Source organism: Pleuronectes platessa, chromosome 16 (genome assembly GCF_947347685.1).
Source record: "Pleuronectes platessa chromosome 16, fPlePla1.1, whole genome shotgun sequence".
NCBI classification, from domain to species: Eukaryota; Metazoa; Chordata; class Actinopteri; order Pleuronectiformes; family Pleuronectidae; genus Pleuronectes; species Pleuronectes platessa.
Window position 1 is genome coordinate 22034087 of NC_070641.1, and position 22387 is coordinate 22056473.

The 22387-nt window shown below is 42.3% G+C and overlaps 4 protein-coding genes and 4 non-coding genes across 8 annotated transcripts; 3 read left to right on the forward strand and 5 right to left on the reverse strand.

The window, feature by feature from the left end:
• Positions 1–91: 91 nt before the first annotated feature.
• On the reverse strand, positions 92–245 carry LOC128459332 (U12 minor spliceosomal RNA). Its single transcript, XR_008342126.1, has one exon. It is a non-coding gene; the product is annotated as a U12 minor spliceosomal RNA (small nuclear RNA).
• Positions 246–1109: 864 nt separating this feature from the next.
• On the reverse strand, positions 1110–1263 carry LOC128459344 (U12 minor spliceosomal RNA). The gene has a single exon (XR_008342137.1). It is a non-coding gene; the product is annotated as a U12 minor spliceosomal RNA (small nuclear RNA).
• A 1568-nt stretch (positions 1264–2831) lies between these two features.
• Positions 2832–2985, reverse strand: LOC128459350 (U12 minor spliceosomal RNA). Its single transcript, XR_008342143.1, has one exon. It is a non-coding gene; the product is annotated as a U12 minor spliceosomal RNA (small nuclear RNA).
• Positions 2986–3941: 956 nt separating this feature from the next.
• LOC128459349 (U12 minor spliceosomal RNA) lies at positions 3942–4095 on the reverse strand. Its single transcript, XR_008342142.1, has one exon. It is a non-coding gene; the product is annotated as a U12 minor spliceosomal RNA (small nuclear RNA).
• Positions 4096–4416: 321 nt separating this feature from the next.
• Positions 4417–9518, forward strand: poldip3 (polymerase (DNA-directed), delta interacting protein 3). The gene is made up of 10 exons (XM_053443687.1): positions 4417–4652; positions 5343–5458; positions 5579–6015; positions 6139–6183; positions 6332–6406; positions 6505–6726; positions 7203–7280; positions 7396–7525; positions 7736–7802; positions 8504–9518. The coding sequence occupies exons 1-10, from the start codon at positions 4453–4455 to the stop codon at positions 8712–8714; spliced, it is 1581 nt and encodes a 526-aa protein (XP_053299662.1). The 5' UTR covers positions 4417–4452; the 3' UTR covers positions 8715–9518.
• Positions 9519–10023: 505 nt separating this feature from the next.
• On the forward strand, positions 10024–12289 carry rrp7a (ribosomal RNA processing 7 homolog A). The gene is made up of 7 exons (XM_053443719.1): positions 10024–10099; positions 10305–10447; positions 10940–11065; positions 11166–11289; positions 11551–11648; positions 11738–11945; positions 12102–12289. The coding sequence occupies exons 1-7, from the start codon at positions 10036–10038 to the stop codon at positions 12185–12187; spliced, it is 849 nt and encodes a 282-aa protein (XP_053299694.1). The 5' UTR covers positions 10024–10035; the 3' UTR covers positions 12188–12289.
• A 239-nt stretch (positions 12290–12528) lies between these two features.
• Positions 12529–16198, reverse strand: LOC128458733 (zona pellucida sperm-binding protein 4). The gene is made up of 12 exons (XM_053443693.1): positions 15789–16198; positions 15442–15566; positions 15018–15138; positions 14786–14920; positions 14531–14703; positions 14178–14267; positions 13962–14100; positions 13699–13882; positions 13319–13463; positions 13159–13228; positions 12948–13082; positions 12529–12680 (listed from the first exon to the last, which is right to left on the reverse strand). The coding sequence occupies exons 1-12, from the start codon at positions 15973–15975 to the stop codon at positions 12529–12531; spliced, it is 1656 nt and encodes a 551-aa protein (XP_053299668.1). The 5' UTR covers positions 15976–16198.
• Positions 16199–17436: 1238 nt separating this feature from the next.
• On the forward strand, positions 17437–21854 carry wbp2nl (WBP2 N-terminal like). Its single transcript, XM_053443720.1, has 8 exons — positions 17437–17596; positions 18106–18214; positions 18361–18499; positions 18834–18926; positions 19042–19239; positions 19716–19829; positions 20369–20445; positions 20532–21854. Exons 1-8 carry the CDS (start codon positions 17538–17540, stop codon positions 20586–20588), a joined length of 846 nt encoding a protein of 281 aa, XP_053299695.1. The 5' UTR covers positions 17437–17537; the 3' UTR covers positions 20589–21854.
• Positions 21855–22387: the final 533 nt, after the last annotated feature.

Sequence of the window (22387 nt, forward strand, 5' to 3'; positions counted from 1 at the left end):
ACCAGCTGTGTGACATGTTATGAACCACAGTGATACTCAATCTATATTATTATCAGGTAGTATTATTTATGTTTCTACAGAGAAGGGGTTCGGGGAAGGTCCTGGTCCCACGAGGCATCTCACAAAGTAGGTGAGTCACCTCAGCGGTCAGACCTTTACCCGCTCAAAAATTCATCTCGTAGTTAGAACGAGGACACAGGCGTCACCCCGCGTCGTTATTTTCCTTACTCATCAGTTTAAGGCATGAGGAGTAGAGCGCGGGCACGAGCATAGAGCCGGAGCCCCGGTGCTCTGTGTCAGGGTGTCACAGTATGTGTGCACATGAAAGGGGTTTGACTCCGGTTTAGAATCGCTCTCAATGTACCTGCAGAGTAAATTTACATAAGAAGATATAGACAATGTATAGAAAGAGAGAAAGTTGAAGTATTGAGCAAAAGATAAACAATATATATATCAAGAAAGATGTTTAAAAAATAGAGCAAACAAACAATATATATACAGAATGCTTATTGCAAAGCAGGTTTACACATACAAGGAATTTGCTGTGGTGTACTTGTGCAAGTATAATATATATATACTTTTAATGTACTTATATGTGCTTTCTATTTATATGTATACACCGGGGATCAGAGAGAAAAAAATGCATTTCATCCTGTCTGTACTGCACATGTGGCAGAACTGACAATAAAGTTGACTTTGACAAATATGAAAAATACCCCAAACAATTAAAAAGGAAACAAACTTTAATATAAAACATTATAAGCACCAGGGGAGGGATGTGTTATATGTTATAAGGAGAGAATGTGAATCTAAAGAAAACTACTTCTGCACCTTTTCATTTATACAGTCTTAGTTTTTATTGTTTTGTATTTGACTTTTCAAATAAGGTTTCTTCTTGTCCAGGACCTTTCATTGTACTGACCCTGTGTTAACTGCATGTAACAAATAACACAGGACACTTGATTTAAACACAGTAATATACGTGTGTAAAGTATTAGTACACTGAGTGAGGAGTATAACCAGCTGTGTGACATGTTATGAACCACAGTGATACACAATCTATATTATTATCAGGTAGTATTATTTATGTTTCCACAGAGAAGGGGTTCGGGGAAGGTCCTGGTCCCACGAGGCATCTCACAAAGTAGGTGAGTCACCTCAGCGGTCAGACCTTTACCCGCTCAAAAATTCATCTCGTAGTTTGAACGAGGACACAGGCGTCACCCCGCGTCGTTATTTTCCTTACTCATCAGTTTAAGGCATGAGGAGTAGAGCGCGGGCACGAGCATAGAGCCGGAGCCCCGGTGCTCTGTGTCAGGGTGTCACAGTATGTGTGCACATGAAAGGGGTTTGACTCCGGTTCAGAATCACTCTCAATGTACCTGCAGAGAAAAATAACATAAGAAGATATAGACAATGTATAGAAAGAGAGAAAGTTGAAGCATTGAGCAAAAACTAAACAATATTTATATAAAGAAAGATGTTGAAGAATAGTGTAACAAATATATATATATATATATATATATAGAAGTATTATTGCAGAGCAGGTTTACACATACAAGGAATTAGCTGTGGTGTATTTTTGCAAGTATAATATATATATCCACTGTGTGCCGTATGACTGCATACTATGTCCTACTGTGTAGTATGTTTTGAGTACTTAATATGTTGCATACTGTTAGGATTTCAATATTTTAGCTATAGTCTGTGTCTAACTCAACTCTAAATGAATAAAGATAGAAGTAGCTTGAGCCAGATAAGGCCTTCACGCAAATGATTAATAATAACCCTTTCCTTCCAAGTGTTTAATCTTGAAAATTAGAATGTGTCTGCGTCACAATGCTGTTTCGTTGTTTTGGTTAAATTGTTTTGAATGTCTGTACAAACAGAACATTGTTTTGATATAGCAAGAACACAATAATCTTCTCTCCAATTGTCAACACTGTTGGCCCACATGCCATCAGCTGTGTCAAGGCTGGTCAAGAGATGAATATTTTGAGACTTGTCACTTCCTTATTCCAAAGCCAAGAAGGAGAGACTACGCCTGCGCACTTTCGAGGAGGAAGAACCAAGATCTACTGTTATAAAACAGACAGGCGCTGGCTGTTTGATGCGTTCTGATGGGTCTCGTGTTCTGATGCGACTTGTTGGATGCCCATTGCTTTGCTGATTGTTACCTTTCATTGCTTTCTAAATAAATACTCAATTGAACAAACCGAGTTTGGCTCATCTTCTCATATTTAGGATAAACGAACATGCTTAACAATACATATATGTCCTGTTTTTAATGTACTTATATGTGCTTTCTACTTATATGTATACACCGGGGATCAGAGAGGAAAAACTGCATTTCATCCTGTCTGTACTGCACATGTGGCAGAACTGACAATATACTTGACTTCGACAAATATGAAAAATACCCCAACTATTAAACAAACTTTAATATAAAACACTATAAGCACCAGGGGGAGGGATTGTGTTATATGTTATAAGGAGAGAATGTGAATCTAAAGAAAACTACTTCTGCACCTTTTCATTTATACAGTCTTAGTTTTTATTGTTTTGTATTTGACTTTTCAAATTGAGTTTCTTCTTGTCCAGGACCTTTCATTGTATGGACCCTGTGTTAACTGCATGTAACAAATAACAAAGGACACTTGATTTAAACACAGTAATATACGTGTGTAAAGTATTAGTACACTGAGTGAGGAGTATAATCAGCTGTGTGATATGTTATGAACCTCAGTGATATTCATTCTATATTATTATCAGATAGTAAATAATACTATCTGATATAATATAATAATAATGTTTCCACAGAGAAGGGGTTCGGGGAAGGTCCTGGTCCCACGAGGCATCTCACAAAGTAGGTGAGTCACCTCAGCGGTCAGACCTTTACCCGCTCAAAAATTCAACTCGTAGTTTGAACGAGGACACAGGCGTCACCCCGCGTCGTTATTTTCCTTACTCATCAGTTTAAGGCATGAGGAGTAGAGCGCGGGCACGAGCATAGAGCCGGAGCCCCGGTGCTCTGTGTCAGGGTGTCACAGTATGTGTGCACATGAAAGGGGTTTGACTCCGGTTCAGAATCACTCTCAATGTACCTGCAGAGCAAATTTACATAAGATACAGACAATGTATAGAAAGAGAGAAAGTTGAAGCATTGAGCAAAAAATAAACAGTTTATATATAAAGAAAGATGGTGAAAGAATAGTGCAAACAGACAATATTTATAAAGAATTATTATTGAAAAGCAGGTTTACACATACAAGGAATTTGCTGTGGTGCTTTTTGCAAGTATAATATATATATATATATATATATCCACTGTGTGCCTCATGACTGCATACAATGTCGTACTGTGTAGTATGTTTTGAGAACTTAATACGTGGCATACATATTTGTACTCTTTTTGTGTATTTATATGTGCTTTCTACTTATATGTTTACACTGGTGCTCAGAGAGGAAAAACTGCATTTCAAACCTGTCTGTACTGCAAATGTGGCAGAACTGACAATAAACTTGACTTTGACAAATAGGAAAAATACCACAAACAATTAAATAGGAAACAAACTTTAATATGAAACATTATAAGCACCAGGGGAGGGATGTGTTATATGTTATAAGGAGAGAATGTGAATCTAAAGAAAACTACTTCTGCACCTTTTCATTTATACAGTCTTAGTTTTTATTGTTTTGTATTTTACTTTTCAAATAAGGTTTCTTCTTGTCCAGGACCTTTCATTGTATTGACCCTATGTTAACAGCATGTAACAAATAACGCAGTACACTCGATTCAAACACAGTAATATACGTGTGTAAAGTATAAGTACACTGAGTGAGGAGTATAATCAGCTGTGTGACATGTTAAGAACCACAGTGATATTCAGTCTATATTATTATTAGATAGTATTATTTATGTGTCCACAGAGAAGGGGTTCGGGGAAGGTCCTAGTCCCACGAGGCATCTCACAAAGTAGGTGAGTCACCTCAGCGGTCAGACCTTTACCCGCTCAAAAATTCATCTCGTAGTTTGAACGAGGACACAGGCGTCACCCCGCGTCGTTATTTTCCTTACTCATCAGTTTAAGGCATGATGAGTAGAGCGCGGGCACGAGCATAGAGCCGGAGCCCTGGTGTTCTGTGTCATGGTGTCAGCATCTGATCGGGGACAACATGCCGGGGGTGTATAGAAACTCCGCTGAGGGGGCGAGGTGGTTGTTTGTTATGTAATCAGAGACAAGCAGGTTCCTGTTGATTCATAAAAAGTTTTTAAACACATGTTTCTGATGTTTGTTGTCAAAATGTGGGCGTGTGGCGCAAGGGCTTATGGGTAAGGAGCATCCGGGTTGCCCTCACAATCTCGACACTAATAATAGATTATAAGACATGATCACATCAAATTCACTTTGTTCCGCGTTTCAATAAAACACGTTTTTGACATTAATATTCATGACGATTCAACGAGTTATTTACAACAAGTCAGCGAAAAACCCATTCCCAACGGGCCGCAGTGCACCCTGGGTGATCTCGGCTTCCGTAGTCGTACATAAAGATTTGTCAAACGCGAGGCGGCGAGAGAAAATGGCAGACGTCTCCCTGGATGAGGTGATACGACGGCGCGGTATTAACACGAAGGCCCCAGCGAAACGGTACAGAATCCACAAAATGTGTCGGGTAATAATCGCGTAGAAATGAAGCAGTAACTCGCCGCATTTAAACAAACTGCGTAACGGAGCTAGTGGACCACAGTATGCTAGCGTTAGCTGATGCTAGCTGTGTCGTAAATGCTAAGCTAAGTAGCTGATAATATCTGTAGGCCTCCAAGTTGGAAGCAAATTTTTTCCATTTTGGAAAGTCGTTTTTATCCACAGCTTTTTCTGGGATAATACAATTTTAGTCGTCGAAGTAGTGGAGAGGTGGAAACGCAGTTACTGGTCTGCTCCTGTTTGTAGCTTTACTGGTCGTATGCTAACCAGTAAGCTAATGATGAAGATATTGCAGCCAAAACACGTAGTTCCTTTTCTGAAATGAATACGTTCAATTATAATGTTTGTTTGTCAAAGGACCAATTTTTAAACATGTCTATATAGTCCTCATCCTTATTTTCACAGCTAGTACACTATGTATAACATATACATATAATATATATGAGTAGCATTGTATTGTTAGTGTCAGAGCCTGGTATATCAAATACATTACCATTGTCTGGGTTAAAAGAGTTAATCCACGAATTAAGTGTAATTGTTGTGTGTGATGCTGCTGAAATATGATGTATTTGTAGTTCCATATACACAATCCTAATGTGTGAAAGAGTAACAATTCATTTTCTGTCCTCGTAGGCCCACGTTTGCATGGGGTGCAGGAGGAGCTGGCAAAAGCTTTGATGCCAGGCAAAAGATTGGAGTTGATGTCAGACAGCGGCTTGGAGGAGGAGGTGGAGGAGGAGGAGCAGCAGGTAAAAGCTACAGATGTTTCATAGAAAAATTAAAATGCCCCTATGTTCAACTGATCTTCGAGTGGTATGTTTTAGGCATTAAAAGACACACGATTACTATCAATACCTGTCTCCCCTCAGGTTTTCAAGTGAAAGATGCCAGAGAAAAGCTGGTACAGAAGGATGCCCGCTTCAAAATCCGTGGCCGAGGAGGCGGCGGCGGAGGAGGAGGAGGAGGCGGCGGCGGTGGAGTGCAGGACGCACGTCAAATGATCAACTCACGCAAACAAGGGCAGTTTCCGGTTCCTGCACAGGCCATGCCAAAGACAGGAGTAACACACCAGCTACATAGCCAGACACTTGTGCAGCAGATACAGATGCACCCCAACAACAATCCGGGTGGAATGAACTCACGGCAGTATGGTGCTAATGTACAAGTGCTGAGGGGCAGTGCACCCCCACAGCTGAGCACTAATCAGAGAATGATGGATGCTCGTGATAGGCTGAGCCTCAAGAGGAGTATTGGCGGATCTATGGGAGAGGCCATGCCGCCCCTAAAGATAACAAAGACCATCCAGGTTGGTTTGAAATGAGCAGCTGTGTTTGTGTAGAATCAGCAACACACCCTTCTTGAAAGTGTGTCTATTGAATTGCTTGAACATTTTGTCATGCCCACTAATACATGATGCTTCCTTTTACAGCAACGGCCGTTAGGGATGTCAAGTGGCATACGTCCAGGCACACAGGTAGAGCTCTTTTTCTTGTAATGTTTAAACATGACAGATTGAGTAACTCTTGTGTTTACAAGAGATTTAATCTGAAAGAGTGTTATTAATCCTTTAATGGCTAACTCTGTAAAACATGGTTCTGATAATATCTTTTCAACTCCCACAGCCTGTTTCAAATGATCTGAATTCCAACTCCAGTAAACAAATGAAGCTTACTTCTGCAAGCATGCTACAATCCCGGGTAAGCGCGAGGACTCAGCACAAACTTGATAGTATTATATCAATTATTACATCCTAACATTGAATAACACTCTTCATTTCCACTCCTATTTCATATAGTCTGGAACCCTTGGCTCCATATTCTCCATGTCAACACCAATCACCAAGGTGGTTCAAAACGACTCCTACACAGCCCCACGCCCTGCGGCCCCTGTGACTCCCATCCGGTCCAACAGCAGCATCGCTCCCACCCGATCCTCCGCTGCAGCCTTACAGCCAATCTCCAGGAGCCTGCAGCAAAGCCCAACGGGAGCCAGCACAACTGCCCCTGCTCCCCCTCAGGTAATCATCTCTTACTTGCAGCTGTAGGCCGGAATGCACTCCTCTCCTACCTTTGTATCATGTATCCTTTTGTATTTACTCGGAATAATATACATCGGATGCAACAAATTCTATTGAAAGCCTTTTTAAAGAAGCCACCCAAGATAACATTGATAGATGTTATATTGAGCCCATCAGATGTTGCGATACAACTTGTTTAATGTATATCTAAACTGCTGTGTGATACTTACTCTGTATGCAAATGATGATTCCTGTGATTGTAGGGCTCGGCTCAGGTTGAATCCTTTGTTAAACAAAAGCACACAGAGAATACGCAAATGCTTTATGACAACATTAGTGCCTACCCTCCGACATGAAGTCTTACACGATACCAGTTTTGCTTGTGGGACTTTCTAGCAAATCTCTTCACATTTTTTAATATAGTAATTTCCAATACAGATGCTTTAACATTGGCTGTTGTCATTTTTTCTTTCCAGCCCACCTTCAGTCCTTTGGAGGGGACCAAAATAACGGTGAACAATCTGCATCCCCGGGTCACTGAGGAAGACATAGTTGTGAGTGAATCAAACTCTTTGACACCAAACTTTTATATTTGATATTCAGTGGTGTGCTGAGCGCTGTTGTACCACGATGACTCATTCAATGTTTGCCTGTGCCATTTGTCCACAGGAACTGTTCTGTGTGTGTGGTGCCTTGAAGCGAGCACGGCTGGTGAAGGTGGGTGTGGCTGAAGTGGTGTTTGTCCGCAAAGAGGACGCTGTCAGCGCTTACAGGAAGTACAACAACCGCTGCCTGGACGGTGAGTGCCAGTAGCAAGGACACACGCATCAGAGGGTTTTGGGAACTGTCTTGTTTTGCTTAGATGACTTGAGTACATATGACAAGTTTAATGGTTGGGGACATTTTTTTATATATTTATTCAAAGTGTTTTAGTTGACTTCAACTCTCCAGAGTGATGAAGTTACTGTTGTTTCTGTTTATAATAACTCTGCTCCTTATTCATCTCCAGGCCAACCCATGAAGTGTAACCTTCATATTCAGGGAAATGTCATCACGTCTGATCAGCCCATTCTATTGTAAGTGAACCTGCAGGGCTTCGTTCTTTCATTCCAAATTAATCTGGTGTAACTGTGTTTGCATGCAAATGCTTGTTTTGCATATTTTGCCTTTTAAGTATAAACATCCCTCATATGGCTCAAATTAAATATTCATGTTATCAACTTCATTTAATCTAGCAGTGACTATTAAAAAATGATTTATTCATTCTAACTTGAACAGTGATACAGAAAATGCATATATATCTAAGATATGGGTATTTAGTTTTTTTTAAAGCTTTCAGTTGTTTCAGGATGGACAATCAAGTTGTGCAGCTTAGCTTCCTAACAACAGGTTCTATTTAAACCTTCACAGAACCCATTCAAAACGGAGTACATTATCAAATAAGGATATTCTTCACAGGGTCACAGCCTCTGTTTATACATGTGACGATTCTCCTGGCGCCAAATCAAACACATTTAATCACATTCAGGTGATTCATCGAACTACTGATTTCTATGTACGTCCAAGTGAAACTCTACCCAATACTACCTAAAGGATTAAAGACAGACAAACATCTTACAAGCTTTACTCTGAAATATCAATAGCAGTGACTGTTGCCAAAGTCGTGGCTCACATCCTTCACTAGAGTCTTGTAATCATAGTACTTTTTGTATGACAACTACCATTTTTGGGGGAAATTAGTGGAGTTTTGACCCTGTTGTCTCCCCGGCTCCTGCAGGAGGCTCAGTGACACCCCAGGCAGCGGCACAAAGAAAGACGGCCTGCCTCCCTCCTTGTCTCGTCCCGCTGGTCAGCGCGCTTCCTCTCATCCCACCCCGGAGGTCGACCCACAGACCATCCTAAAAGCTCTGTTCAAGTCCACTGCACAGTCCAGCACCACTGCTGAGCCCCCTAACTCACAGGCCACCGCCTTTCGCATCAAGATATAGCTCCTGTCTAGTGAATATTGCTGCATTCTCAGTGTTTAGAGAGGAACTGTGGTTCTCACCTTGACCGCGGCCATCATTCTCATAGCAAAAGATTTTTACACATTTGATATACATGGAAACTCCGGAACATGGAATTCATGGATGTTGACTTCCTGTTTTTTGTTTTGTGGTTTCCAAACTTCACCCGTTTCTTTCTTAGATGGACCAGTGGAAAGAAACGTGATGTGGTTTGTTGTTTTAATCCAATGAGGTGGTGGATGCCAAATTACACTGTGTTTAGGGTTGCTATTTTTTTGGGGGGGACAATTCAATGTCGCCTAATCTAAACATACTGAGTTTTTTTTTTAATACTCCAGTTTAACTCTAATTAAACCAAACATCCCAATTAAGAAGAAGCGGTGGGTACATGGGTCGTATGTTCACTTATATTGTCTGCATGTATTTCAAAGTGTGTGGGAAGAAAAGAACGATCGACTAAGACTCATTTAAACCACAGACGATGTCTTACCATCTAAAATATTCAACAGTTGCTTGTGGTAGAAAATCATGAAGGACCGGAACTGCGATCCCATCATTTCAGTGAACCCATCTCATTTTTGTGATATCGACATTCTTGTGTGTTCTGTCGATAGTTTTACTCGGCTGTCTCGTGTTCCGATCGGCATATGTTTAGTTATTTCTTTGTATGCGTTACATTTGATTTTTCTTCAAGGACTGTAAATTACTTTCAGATGCTTGTCAGTCAGTCGAGAGGAACCTAGAGAGTGAAACGTGAAATGTCACCATTAAATATTTAGCTTTGTATATGTTGTCTGACTCTTCTTTCCTCTTGTCTATATCATTGAATAAGTGTCATAGTGAAAATAACAACAGAGTGGAGAACTGATGTAAATCAAATATTCAACATTATAATTATGGACCTTACCCAATTTGTGTAGGATATATTTGTGTAGCAATCCTACAAGGTGCTTCACAAGAGGAAAAATTATATTTATAAATATACATCAGTCATAAACCTACAATATATATAAAAAATGTGGATTTGATTAAATATTTATAACAGTAAAAACAATTTATACATACTAAATACAATGCAAAAGTTTACACATTTAAATCAGTTTGTATTTCTAATATATTTACTTGCATATACCTAAATATACATATACGATTTAATGTAAGATATTGTATATAATTTATATTACAATGAAAACATGATATACCGTTATTAATGAATACAAATATACAATATTATAAAAAAAGACGCTCGAATACTTTTCTTTAACGTTTTGTTTGTACTTCCGGTGTGAGAGGTCACAACAAAATGGCGGCGTCCAAGAGGAAACATGCTAGTGGGCAGCCTTGTATCATCCCCGGAGGATTCGCAGGTACTTTGTGATGAAATGAAGAATCTTTAAACACGTGTTTACAACAGGACCGAAGCTTTTCCTTGTGATCTGACTGTGATGGAGGTTATCGATCTGTAGCTGTTGTTTAGGACGGACTACACGGGCTCGCCTGATATTCACATATGTTTAACGTGTCGCTTTCTTCTTCTTCTCCGTTCCTGTATCTTCTTCTTCTTCTTCATAGTCTTGTCCCTGAAGTTCAGCTCCGACTCCGCAGCTCAACACAAAGTTTATGTGAAAGAGCACAAAGTTCGAGCAGAGAAGAATTCACACAGACCTCTGGACCGGACGTTGTTTGTCCTCAACATCCCCCCGTACTGCTCCGAGGTAAAGTGTGTGTGTGTGTGTGTGTGTCTAGGATCCTCCTCTGATTAGGTTCAGACTTATCACAGGCTTTTATCAGTGTGACAATCAAATAAACTAAAATATAGATCAAATCAACTTTACTGTCCCCATGGGGAGATTGTTTTGCTAAAGTAGCTGCAGACACAACATTGTGCAACAAACAACAAAAACCAGAACGCAGGGGCATATGGGAAAAAACTCAGAATAATGAAGCAGAATAAAAGTAAGGTGAATATTGCACCTGCCCTAAAAACACTTAAAATGGTCAAACACTTAAAGAATATAACACTTTAAAGATGAAATTCCTAAACTAGCATAAAAATGTGCCAGACAAAGTGTGAAGGTTCTTGAGATACAAGGCTAAATCTCCATGTTTCCTTATTGAGTCGTGTGATGGACGTTGGTCTTGTCTCAGCACAAATCGATCCTAATACCTTGAACCAGATATCATTCTTCCTGCCGTTTGTGTTCCAGGCCGTTGTCACCGAGTTATTCTCCCAGTTCGGCTCCGTTCAGTCGGTGGAGCTCAGAGACCATCCAGGCTCCTTCCAGGAGTCCGGACCCAAACTGAGCAAGCTCTTCAGACCAGCTGAGAAGAAGGTCAGTGCTGGCTTCCTCCTCCTGCTGCTGTTTGCAAAACATTCACACTACCAGTGTTTTACCTGGTGTCTCTCTCTCTCTCTCTCTCCACCTCTTCCAGGGTTTCAAAGTGGGATATATCGTGTTCCAAAAATCCTCCAGTGTAAGTTCAGCTAAATCCCACCCGGCTGACGAGCCCCTGGTGGTCTGCACCGAGCAGCGTCCCGTGAAGACCGGAGTACAGAGTGAGTCCTGCTCTCGTTTATGTAACATTTACTAATATTTCATCTTTTAATTTCATATTGTGGTGGTAATGTTCTTTTAAATGTGAACCAAGTATTAGACCAGATCTCAAGGAACATTGAGGACTCATGAGGGTTCAAACGTGTTCTTATCGCTGACCTTGTGATCCGATCACTCAGGACAGATTTTGGCCCCAGGTCTGATGCGGATCTTAAGAGTTTCAGCCTTATGACACATGTTCTGTGGTGTATTTCTCCCACCAGAATGGATTCAGCAGTACACAGAGTCTTTCATTCAGCCGGACAAGCTACAGCAAAAGGTTGACTCCTTCATGGAGGGCTACGACAAGCGGAAGAGAGAGGTGAGAACTCTGCAGCATCACACACACCCCTCCCCCCCCGCCTTCTACTCAGAACATCTGATTAAACCTGGGTTTTGTTTTTGTCTCAGGCGGAGGAGAAGCAGAAGGAGGAGGCCGAGCAGGAGCAAGAGGACGAAGAGGGCTGGGTGAAAGTCACTAAAGGTCACAAGGGCGCCAAGGCCCGTCCCCACAGTGAGGCGGCCAATAAGAGGACTCTACAGAAAGAGATCAGGAAGAAGAAGAGGAAGGAGCTCATGAACTTCTACTCCTGGCAGCAGAGGAACACACAAAAAGAACGTAAGTGGCTTATGTTTAAATGGCGCCATTGTAAACATTTACGAGAATTAGTCGTTTTAGTTTATTCTTTACTCTGGAGGCTAGAAATCGTCTGAAAGAGAAATAATCATGCTTTTTTAAATCAGAACGTCCCTGATATTATAATTTGTTTTTCAGATATTGCTGACCTAAGGAAAAAGTTCGAGGAGGATAAACAGAAAATCGCTCTGCTGAGACAACAGAGGAAGTTCAGACCTTACTGAGTCGACTACCAAGATTCATATTCACTCATTTCACGGCTTCTCTTTTTGTTAAACCTTTATTATAAAAGGAATGTGTTAATAAACTGTTATTCTGATTCACTATTTCGCATTGATTACTGAATAACTGGCACCTCAGAGGAAATTAAATATGTTTGGGGGGGAAAAGTGGATTTCCAGAAAGTGTTTGAAAGGTTTCATCCAGGAGGAGACAAACAACATCTCAGCTTTGGAACTATTCCAAACCCAATGACTTGCACTCTTATTAGAACACTTTTTTAACATCACACTAGTGTCTGAGGCTCAAAATAAATTAGAATGCACATTAGAGAAAGTCAAAGGATTTACTGGCATTGTTCACTGTCAACTGGTGCTTGAGAAGGTTTCTGTATATCTGTCTTCTGACATCTGGTGATGGTCGACCACACAGTGAAGAGCAGGACCAGCAGCAGGGCGGCACCGACACCGGAGAGGATGTACACCAGCACCTGGAACACTGTGGAAGAGGGAAGAAACTTTCAAGTTAGGGTTTCAATGCCACTTGATTGTTAGCAGGAGTACGTAAAAAAAAACCTAAACAAATGATCTTGTAATTGGCTGAGATTTGGGGTATGGGGCCGAGGATGAAGCGATTACATTTTGGGGTGGATTCCATTGTGGATAAGGGACGTGGAGATCCAATTAGAAATCTGAATCTATTGAATCTAAATGTGTTTTCATAAGGAGTGAAGTTCTAGTTAGTTTTGTGCTGAACAGGACTCACCTGTGTTCTGCTTCACACACGGAGTATCTTCCTCTTCGGTGTTGTTCTGTCCCAGCAGCAGAGGCCCTAAGGAAACCAACTGGAGCTGGTCCGACTCAGACGTGGTCTCTCTTCTCCGTCTCTCGCCCTCAGATGCTGGGAGAGGAGAGGGGGAGATGTAAACAACCACACAGACACACACATGTGATGCACAAGGTGACGATTTACTCACAAATGATGGCACAACTCTGTGCACAGTCAACATCGTCTGTGCAGATCTCCACCCAACAATAGAAGAAAATCTACGAGAGAGATGACACAGTCAACAAGTCACCATAGAAGCTGTTTTGCTGGGTTTAGTTAGTTGAGATAATAAACTCCTGAAACCTTACCTCCTCCTCACTGGGATCTCCCGTTTGAGGGTCCAAGAAGGCAAAGGTCTTGACATCAAACCTCCTCACTTGGGAGTGGGAGGTCGTCCTCCCCCATTGGTCCACAGGGACAGAGCTTCTCAGGTTGTCCAAAGGATTCGGGCATCTAGGAGATAATTCAGTTGTCAGCTGCACAGTAATCCATGCAAATAGTTACTGTCGCCAGGGAGGTGAAGTCTCCATGTCTGTGCAAAAACTATGAAACTAATTATCACTACTTAATAATCGGATCTTGATGATTCAGACATGTTTAGAGAACTGATATTTATGAGTTTGTGCAATTTGACTGTTGACTTTCTAGTTTGATTTTTATGTTACCACTGTAATTTCCTTGGTCTTACCCGTCATACAGGAGCATCCACACAGAGTGTCTGGACACCGGGTGGGCAAAGCAATCCTGCACCCGCAGGGAGAGGGTGGGGTCTGGGGAGGGTTGGGCGATGGAGACTTCCACATAAGCAGCTGTACGCAGAGGCAAACTCAGAGGAAGCTGCGCCTCAGGAAGGAAGGACGTGAAAGATGCATCTAGAACAAGAATCCCAAATAGAATCATTCAGGGTTTGTTCTCAGGACCAAACAAGCGCACTGCTCTTCATCTCATCACCTGTGGCTATTCTCATCTGCACTCTGATGGCTCCCAGTGCAACCACGGGCGGGGGGTTCGTAAATGGGAACAAGGACCTCACGTCAGCTGCAGGATTCAGATCTGATCTTGTGTACTCACACCGGACCTGGAGACTAAAACCCCACACATACCAGTACATCACTACCATATCATGTTTTCATAACCAGTAAGTCCTCTGCCAGATCCATCAGCAGTCAAACCTGACCTGAACGGAGAATGTGTGGATGTTCTGTCAGTGTGCAGCTCCTCCACCTCCACATCATAGATCACAACATCTCCCTCCACCTAAAAGCCAGGCAGAGAAAAGAAGGATGTGGATTCAAGCAACTTTTCACTGATAAAGAAATTCACAAGGCGTAAAATTATTAATGCTGCAACAGAGAAAACAGCCTCACTGAAGTAATCAGCTCTCGTTGTAAGACAGTTTTAATCCTGTGAATGTATAAAGATGATATTGACCCTTGCTGTGATTCAATATGATTACAGATTTACCTTTGTACAATAAGTTATATTTTTTGGTAGTGCTAGAAATCAAATTCTTGAATCACCTTCTTCTTTGCACCACAGTCTGTGACTCCGATCTTGAACACGGCCGTGTCCGCGGTGGCGACCACAGGGAAACACTGGGGCTGATCTTTGACTATGAGGCGGCTGGGAGTGACGGGCGGGTCCGTGTCTGAGGCCTTCACCGAGAAGACAAAGTGTCCGTCCAGAGAGCAGGCTGGAGGACCCATGAGCAGATTTAGATTACATGTTTAAAAAAGGAGCAAGTTGTCCAATATGCTCTAAAAATTCAATCTCACCGTTGAGTCTATAGAAGCAGGTGGAATCATCAGCATCATAGCAGCAGCCCAGTTTGGAGCAGGCGTCACTGGAAATGATTTGATGGCCACAGTCCACTCGCAGAGCTCGGTCTATGCCACACTTTCCAGGCAGCACTAGAGAAGAGCAGCGTGTTTAGGCTCCTGAGCTGGTGCAGTGAAAGGTTTAGTGAAAAAAAGACTTTCAGCTGCTCCATCAGTCGTCTCCACTCACATGTCGGCCTCGGTGGAGTCCGCTCACTCTGTCTCCTGATCAGAGGACAGCTGATATTCACCCTGAACCACTGATCCTCTCCCTTCAGCTGCACATGCAGAGGTATGACCACTCGGGTGCTCTGAGGGTCAAAGGTCATCACAAAATGGACGTTAGGAAGCTGACATTATTGGATTTACATGCACACAACTACACATCTGGATGACTCATTTCTATTTATACGTCTGCAACATTTCCTGCTGCGCAAATAGATTCATAATTTGTTTTTTACGATTCCATGTGTCAGTACCATTAAAAAGATTTCATTCATTTATTTTGAACCACAATTAGAAGGTATAAAAGTATAAATATATGTGTTGTACTTTATTTCCCTGAGGATCCTGCCAATCAAATTCTCACACTGAATGATTTAGTTTTTTTTTACCTCTATCTGAACATAGCAGCTGTCGTATCTGCTGAAGAAGGAGATGCTCTGGTTCTTCTCTCTGCTCGACATCACTCCACACGAGTCCTCGGTCTGAGGCACCGGGACCGTGACCCCGGACAAACCTGACAAAACACATTCAAATGTGTCCCACAGTGAGGACATGTGCTGTGTTGCAGAAGCAATAAGGACAGTTAATAGAGTATAATCGTTATATTTACCAAACCCTTGCAAGGTACTTTACAGGTTAAAAATGAAAAATTGAAGGCAAACAAAGGTCAATTTAAAAGCAAGATACACATGAGTCCTGACTCTGAGCCGAGTGCACACAGTGAATTGAATCTTACCTCTCACATGTATATTGTTTCTGACCAGCGGAGCAAACACAGCTTTTATCCTCCGGATCGAGCAGGTGACTCTGGGCAGGACGAGCAGCTTCCTCTGCTCGGGGCTCTTCTCCACCTGGACACTGTGCTGAGCCACGAGCGCAACACACAAAGAAATCCAACAAAGCTTCACACGACCAGAACTCATCTTGTTATCGCTGGGATGTTTTCACTGAGACGTCTCCTGGCTCCAGAGACTCTTTTCTTTGTGGGTCACGTGACACCTGTTAATTAGTGTTGATTGGTTTTGAAGCTTGTCATCCTGCAGAGTGTCAGCACAGCTCGGAGGTGTGTGTGTCCACTGGGATGGAACAAAGTTGATAAACTGTCAGACACTTTCTCTCTTTCTTAGAAGAGTGAGACAGAAAACAAAGGGAGTTAATGACACAACAGAGGTCAAGGTTTAAATCCTGTATCGTGCTGAGCGCCTGTTCGGCCTGATGTCTCCTCAAGGAGCCGCTGAATGAAATCGTTGTGTAACTCAAAGTTCTTTCCAGCCTCAGGCCTCCTCCCCATCTCCCTATGGAACCGCTTGTTCCCATCCACTTATTATACGAGCACATCCTAAACCTCTGATCACTGCTACATCCTGTCAGCATCTGCATCTGTTGAGGCTCTTTCAGCTGCGAGGAATTCCAAATTATAAAGTGAATGTAGACCTGTTGATGTTTTACATGTGGACATGTTTTAATTATGTCATCTGAATTGGGGATGAGGTGTTTTCAGTGGTGCAAGACACGTTTATTTGTAGCACGTTTGAACAACAAGGTAAAACAAAGTGCTTTAAGCCCATTAACCCTTGATTTGTTCTTAGTATGTGACGTTAAGGTGTCTGACTCAGTTTGTGGTTTAACATTAACTTCACAGACTCTTAATCTTTCTGTCCTGTCTCCAGAAACAATCTCATCACTTTTATCTTTGTTTTAACCAAAGAGAATTCTGACTGATCCAATCACTGATTGGTTCAATGCACTCAGCCTGTATGAGACAACAGTTCCCTGGGGGGTTGGTTATATACAGTCACATCCAAGAATGACGAGAACAGCTGTCACTCTCTATGTTACATGTAGGTGTTCACATCCTATTGGACAGTTAAGCCTAAAGTATTGATTCCTAAATCACATTGTGTCCTTATGTCTTGTCCCTGGTGAATTAAGAGTTGAGGAAGTTGGTGTCTCTCTTTCTGGAGCCTCTGAGTTAGATAAGAACCTGACCTGGGATCTGCTCAGAGAGAGAAGGGAGAATCTGTGAATTGGGACCGGCACTATTCTCCTGTACAGAGTTACTGTAATATACAATATACATAATATATATATATAATGACATACTTCCTCAACAATCTGGACTTTCAGACATGATGATTTTGATGCCACACGGACACAGAGAGGATGTAACTCACAGGCTGAAGTTATAATTATTGTTATTATTATTATTATTGTTGTTATTGTTATCATTATTGTGATTGCTACTATAATTGATATTTTTATTTCCCCCTTTATTATTGCTATTGTTACCGTTGTCATTGTTGTTAATGGGCGTGACTGGGCCGGACAAGTGACCTCACCGCGCCATGATGACAGTCACGAGGTGGTCACGGGGCGTGGTGACGTAACGCCTGTGACGCAGCAGGGCACCCTCCCAGCGGCACCGACGCAGAGACGGAAGCAGCCGGACAGCAGAGAGGAGGACTCGGCTCACCGACACACAAACATGGCGCTGAACCGCAACCACTCGCAGAACGGAGGCGTGTTGATCAACAACGGAGAAAGGTGCGTGTTCGTGTCGATTGTGGGTGTGTGTTTGTGTGTGTGTGTCTGTGTTGTTTCCACCCGGTCTCACAGATAAAGTGTTGTGTGTCTGTGTGACGTGTTTACTTCTCCAGTGCGTCGTCAACTCGGTGCTAGCTGGCCTGGTTAGCATTAGCATAGCTAGGCCAGCTGTGAACGGAAAAACTACAGACGGAATAAAAATGTTGTGTTCACCGTTTGTGTTGCGGTTTTAGTTTGTTTTTGTATTGTCAACAGACTTTAGACTGTGTGACGTCCTGACAGCTGCTTTGCGTAACGACGGTAACTTTACCGTTAGCACACTATCAAAACAGGAAGCAGGATGTTGACATCACGTTGAAAACATTGAGTAACGTGGGTCAGCTTCCGCTTGTGAGAGGCGGTTTGTGTTTTATAACATTTAAGGTACAACACTGTGATGATCTGTGGTGTTTCCTCCGTGTCCAGTGTCTGTAGCAGGCTGATATGTGTCTGTTGTTTCTCCACCTCAGTGTTTTGAGGGAGTGTAAGAACGTGGAGCTGTCCTTCACTGATGTCTCAGGGAAGACCGACCTGCTCAAGGGGACCAAGAAGGGCGCAGTGTTCCTCACCCCATACAGGGTACTGTCAATACTGTCAATACTGTCAATACTGCATACAAGTACAACAAATACCCCCCCCAGGCCTCCTGTTTGGACAGTGTTCATGTTCTCACTGGTCCTCGTGTGTCTCTCCCCACATTTCTCTTCTCTCGATCACCGGCGTAGCTGCTGTTTGTGTCCAGTAACACCAAGGACTGCCTGGGGTCGGCCATGTTCCCCTATTATATGATGAAGGGCTGCAGTATTGAGCAGCCAGTGTTCGCGGCCAACTACATTAAAGGGACAGTTACAGCTGAACCAGGCGGTAGGTGGTCTTTTGTTTTTACTCTCAATCTCCCGGGATATTGGGTCCAGACAATCCTTCTCATCAAAACCTCTTGATTCTCGTCCTTTTTTCCGATTAGTGTATTCTATGTGTGTGGCTGCTCTTCTTCATCTTGAGATATTTGTATTCTTCCAGTTTTCACATCCGTCACATTGTCATCACTTGCCACTGATGATTCCTTAGACATGTCTCTGCTGTATTCTCACACAGGCTCATATATTTTCTACTCTGGGGGTTGGACATTTGCAGAATCTTCATTAAAACACACGTGCAGCTTTCTGTATTTGTTCTAATTGTGTTCGCCTCTCATCAGGTGGCTGGGAGGGCCAGGCTCATTTCAAGATGTCATTCACCAGTGGAGGAGCCATCGAACTGGGACAGCATCTGTTCAAACTGGCCACAAATGGTATGAATGCTTCACCACTGCATCTAGAGTTTTACAATCCTGAATATTCATTTGAAGAGGGGGAGAAAAAACTCAAAGTGTGAATGAAAACCAGAGACACTGTCTTCCACTGCAGCTTCTCGTGCTGGTCCGGCCCAGAATGGTGCTGCCTCTTACGGCTACCCGTCACCAGGGGTTATGAACGGCTACGGCCCAGCCCCACCTGCTCAGCATGGCTACCCGTACCCACCCCCTCCCCAGCAGAATGGATTCTACCAGGCGCCTCCTGCTGCTCCTGACAACATGGGCTACACCTATCCAACAGCTGCTGCAGGTACAAAACTCAGTGCTTTGTAATATTTGAACGCTAGAGTCTGCTGCAGGTACCCAGGATAAATAAATGGTCTTTCTTTAAGGTTGGTTAAAGGTTATAACTCTTAGGCTCTGCTTCCCTACATGTGCATGAATATTCAAGTGTGGTTTGGGCGGCAATTTTCTGTCTGAGCATCCTGACCTGAACCCGACAGGCAGCCTGGTTTTTGTGTCCGAACCTGACCCCAGTCATTTCCAATTAGAACGTATTGGTTCCCAGCAGGTCCCGTTGGGCTGGGGTCAGGTATCCTCGTGTAAGCATTACACATGTTTATTTTTGTATACGCAAATTTTGTATTAACAATACTTGAGGCACAAATAATTCTGCAGTTTCTCTGCCTGCCTGTCATGCCTGTGGTATTTTTGGTTGCTGACAGATTGTAAACTCCACTGACCTTGGAAATCCACCTCACTCGTCTTATCTCATCTGTGTTCCAGGAATGTACCCGTCTGGATTTGACTACATGGCCCCTCCTCCCCCTTACCCTGGGCCACCCCAAAACTGGACTGCACCCCCTCAGAATTGGACAGCAGCACCACAAGCAGCTCCAGGTCTGTTTCTCTCTCCTCCCCCCCTCCCCCCTCTCTCTCTTTTTCCTCTCTCCATGTCTGCATCACTGCTCCCGTCACATCTGATCCGTCTGCCTCAAAGTGAATCACTTTAAAGCAGACCACCAAAAAAAGTGCTGTTGTCTCATTTGCTCCACATCAAAATTACAAAGAATAAACAAACCTCCCTCTTCTCCTCCCTCACGTCCTCTTTTCTCTTTTTGCACCTCGTGGACTCCATTGAAAAGTCTCACTCTGCTCAAGCTGTGAGTCGGTTCACTGCTGAAATGTCAGTTTGGCTGATCTTTTTATTTTAAGACAGAGCTTGAGTTGGACGTTTGCCTCCGTGCTGCTGGATTTTGTCTGGAGCATTTCTGCAGCTGTCAGTCGTTGTGCTTCACTTGACTCATACTGTGTGCCTCCTCGCATCAGTTCTCCGCACAGTGTTGGGAGCTGCAGCGTCTGTTACTGAATATGTTCAGCAGCCATCTCTGTCTGTCTTTGTCAACCCTGTCTCTTGTCTCGTCTCACTTTACGCACAGGTAACTCCAAGGCGGCTGAGGCAGCAGGCAGCGCGTATTACAACCCCAGTAATCCACACAATGTCTACATGCCCATGGTCAGTAGCTTTGCTTCTCTTCAGTTGCAGTTGTGTGTTCGTGAGAAGGCAATCATACAATGTTTGTGTTCTTTATCCCCACACAGGAGCGGCCTCCACCTTATGCACCTTATCCAGACATTCCCAAGAAGAAAGACAACTGAGGCCCAGGCAGCATCACTTCGATGACACTCTTCTCTCTTCCTCTGTATCTTATATCTATATCCTTAAGTCAGGAGTGGGGTTGATGGACACTCACTCGAGTAGAAAGCAGAAAAGAAGATCCAAGTAATAGAGTGCTTTTAAAGATGTCAGTGATAATTCCCCAGTGAGTGAATGAATGATATTTTGGATACTGGAATAGCTCACATAACAATCACATCTTAGAAATGCTAATTCCTTATACTTAAGTTCAAGTGATTACCATGAAATGATTGGCAACTTAAATCTCTGGCTCTGCGGAGCCTCGTTATTAATAACATTTCCAGTGATGAGATTAAATTTGTATTTCTGTCTTGGACACGTGGGCGGCGGCAGAAGAACTGTCCTGGTTATTCGCTGAAAGGAGGAGTCGGTGCGGGGAATGTATTTTCTAAAGGCAGATTTATTACCAAAACATTTTGTAGCAATTTCCTGATTGCAGAGTCTATAGATATTAACCTTATCAACTTCTATAAGTATTTTTGCAGTATCGTTGCAAGAACCGTGTGTTCCTTCCTATACAGATTTGCATTGAGTGTTTGTTATCAATATAAGAACCAGAAAAGGGTTGAATGGTGTTCAGTGATACATTATCCGCCTGATTAACATTTCCCTCATATATGACTCATGTGCTCGTGTTCAGTCGAAGTGATTCCAGTTATTTTAAGATTCATATCTCCCAGTCCCCTGCGTGGTTACAGATGATCAGAAGGAGAAGTGTCGGCTTTGAAGAAACAGGGGCTCAGATAGATTTCTTACATAACAACTCTTTGTATGTGCAATATTTTAACCACACATAATAAGGTCACAGGTGGATTGAGCTGGGTTTACCTGCTTGACCCCTTCGACATCGGTTGTATTCATGAATGCAAGGCTGAAACCAGAACCCCGCTGTTGGGAGTCATTACACCAGTGTGGGGTTACTGGGCCTCGTGGATTATATGAAGGGCCCAGTGTTTCACCTGCTATTGAAACTTGTGAACGTCGACCGATTTATTCCTAATTAAACTGAGGCGAGGCCCCAACAAGCTGTGTAACTACATCCCCAGTTAACATCTGTTTGAAGGACTATTTGCACACAGCAGTAGCGGAGAGAGGTTCGATTTGCGATTTGAGTTTTAGTTTGCTTGAATTTCTGTATATTAATATTTCTTTTCAATTCCTTGTGCCCTTTTTGCCGAATTTTGTCTGTCAGTTAAAATCTAATAAATGTCATTTATTAAATTTCACCTTTTGAAGTGTGTTTCTATCTTTAATCTTTGTTTTGAAAATTTCTTTTTTAAATATCTAATATCTGAGATTCACAGTCACCATTGAGACACATTTCTATATGTTTCGTTTGCAAATTTTAAATTATGCTCACGCTTTAATGTTAAAGCTGTTATTTAGTCAAACATTACTCAAATTTGCAGCTTTCTTAATTTATTGGCAATCAATTTCTAAATTAAATGATTCCAGCTGACTTACACCTTTTTAAATATGTTTTTTTTTTTTTTATGTGAAACTATAAATGGTGTCTATCTGGTCTTCAGAGGTCTGTTCTATTTTAAATACATGTTATCCATAAACAAACAACTACGCAACATGTTTATTATGTTACGAAACTACCAAACCTGAACATTATATTCACTCTTATCACATTAAAATCACAATGTACAGATATTTCACATAACACAGTCTCAAGAGTCTGACTAAATAAAGATGTTACACAAAATAGTCACTACACACAAATTCTTTCTCGAACAACACATCAGCTAACTAG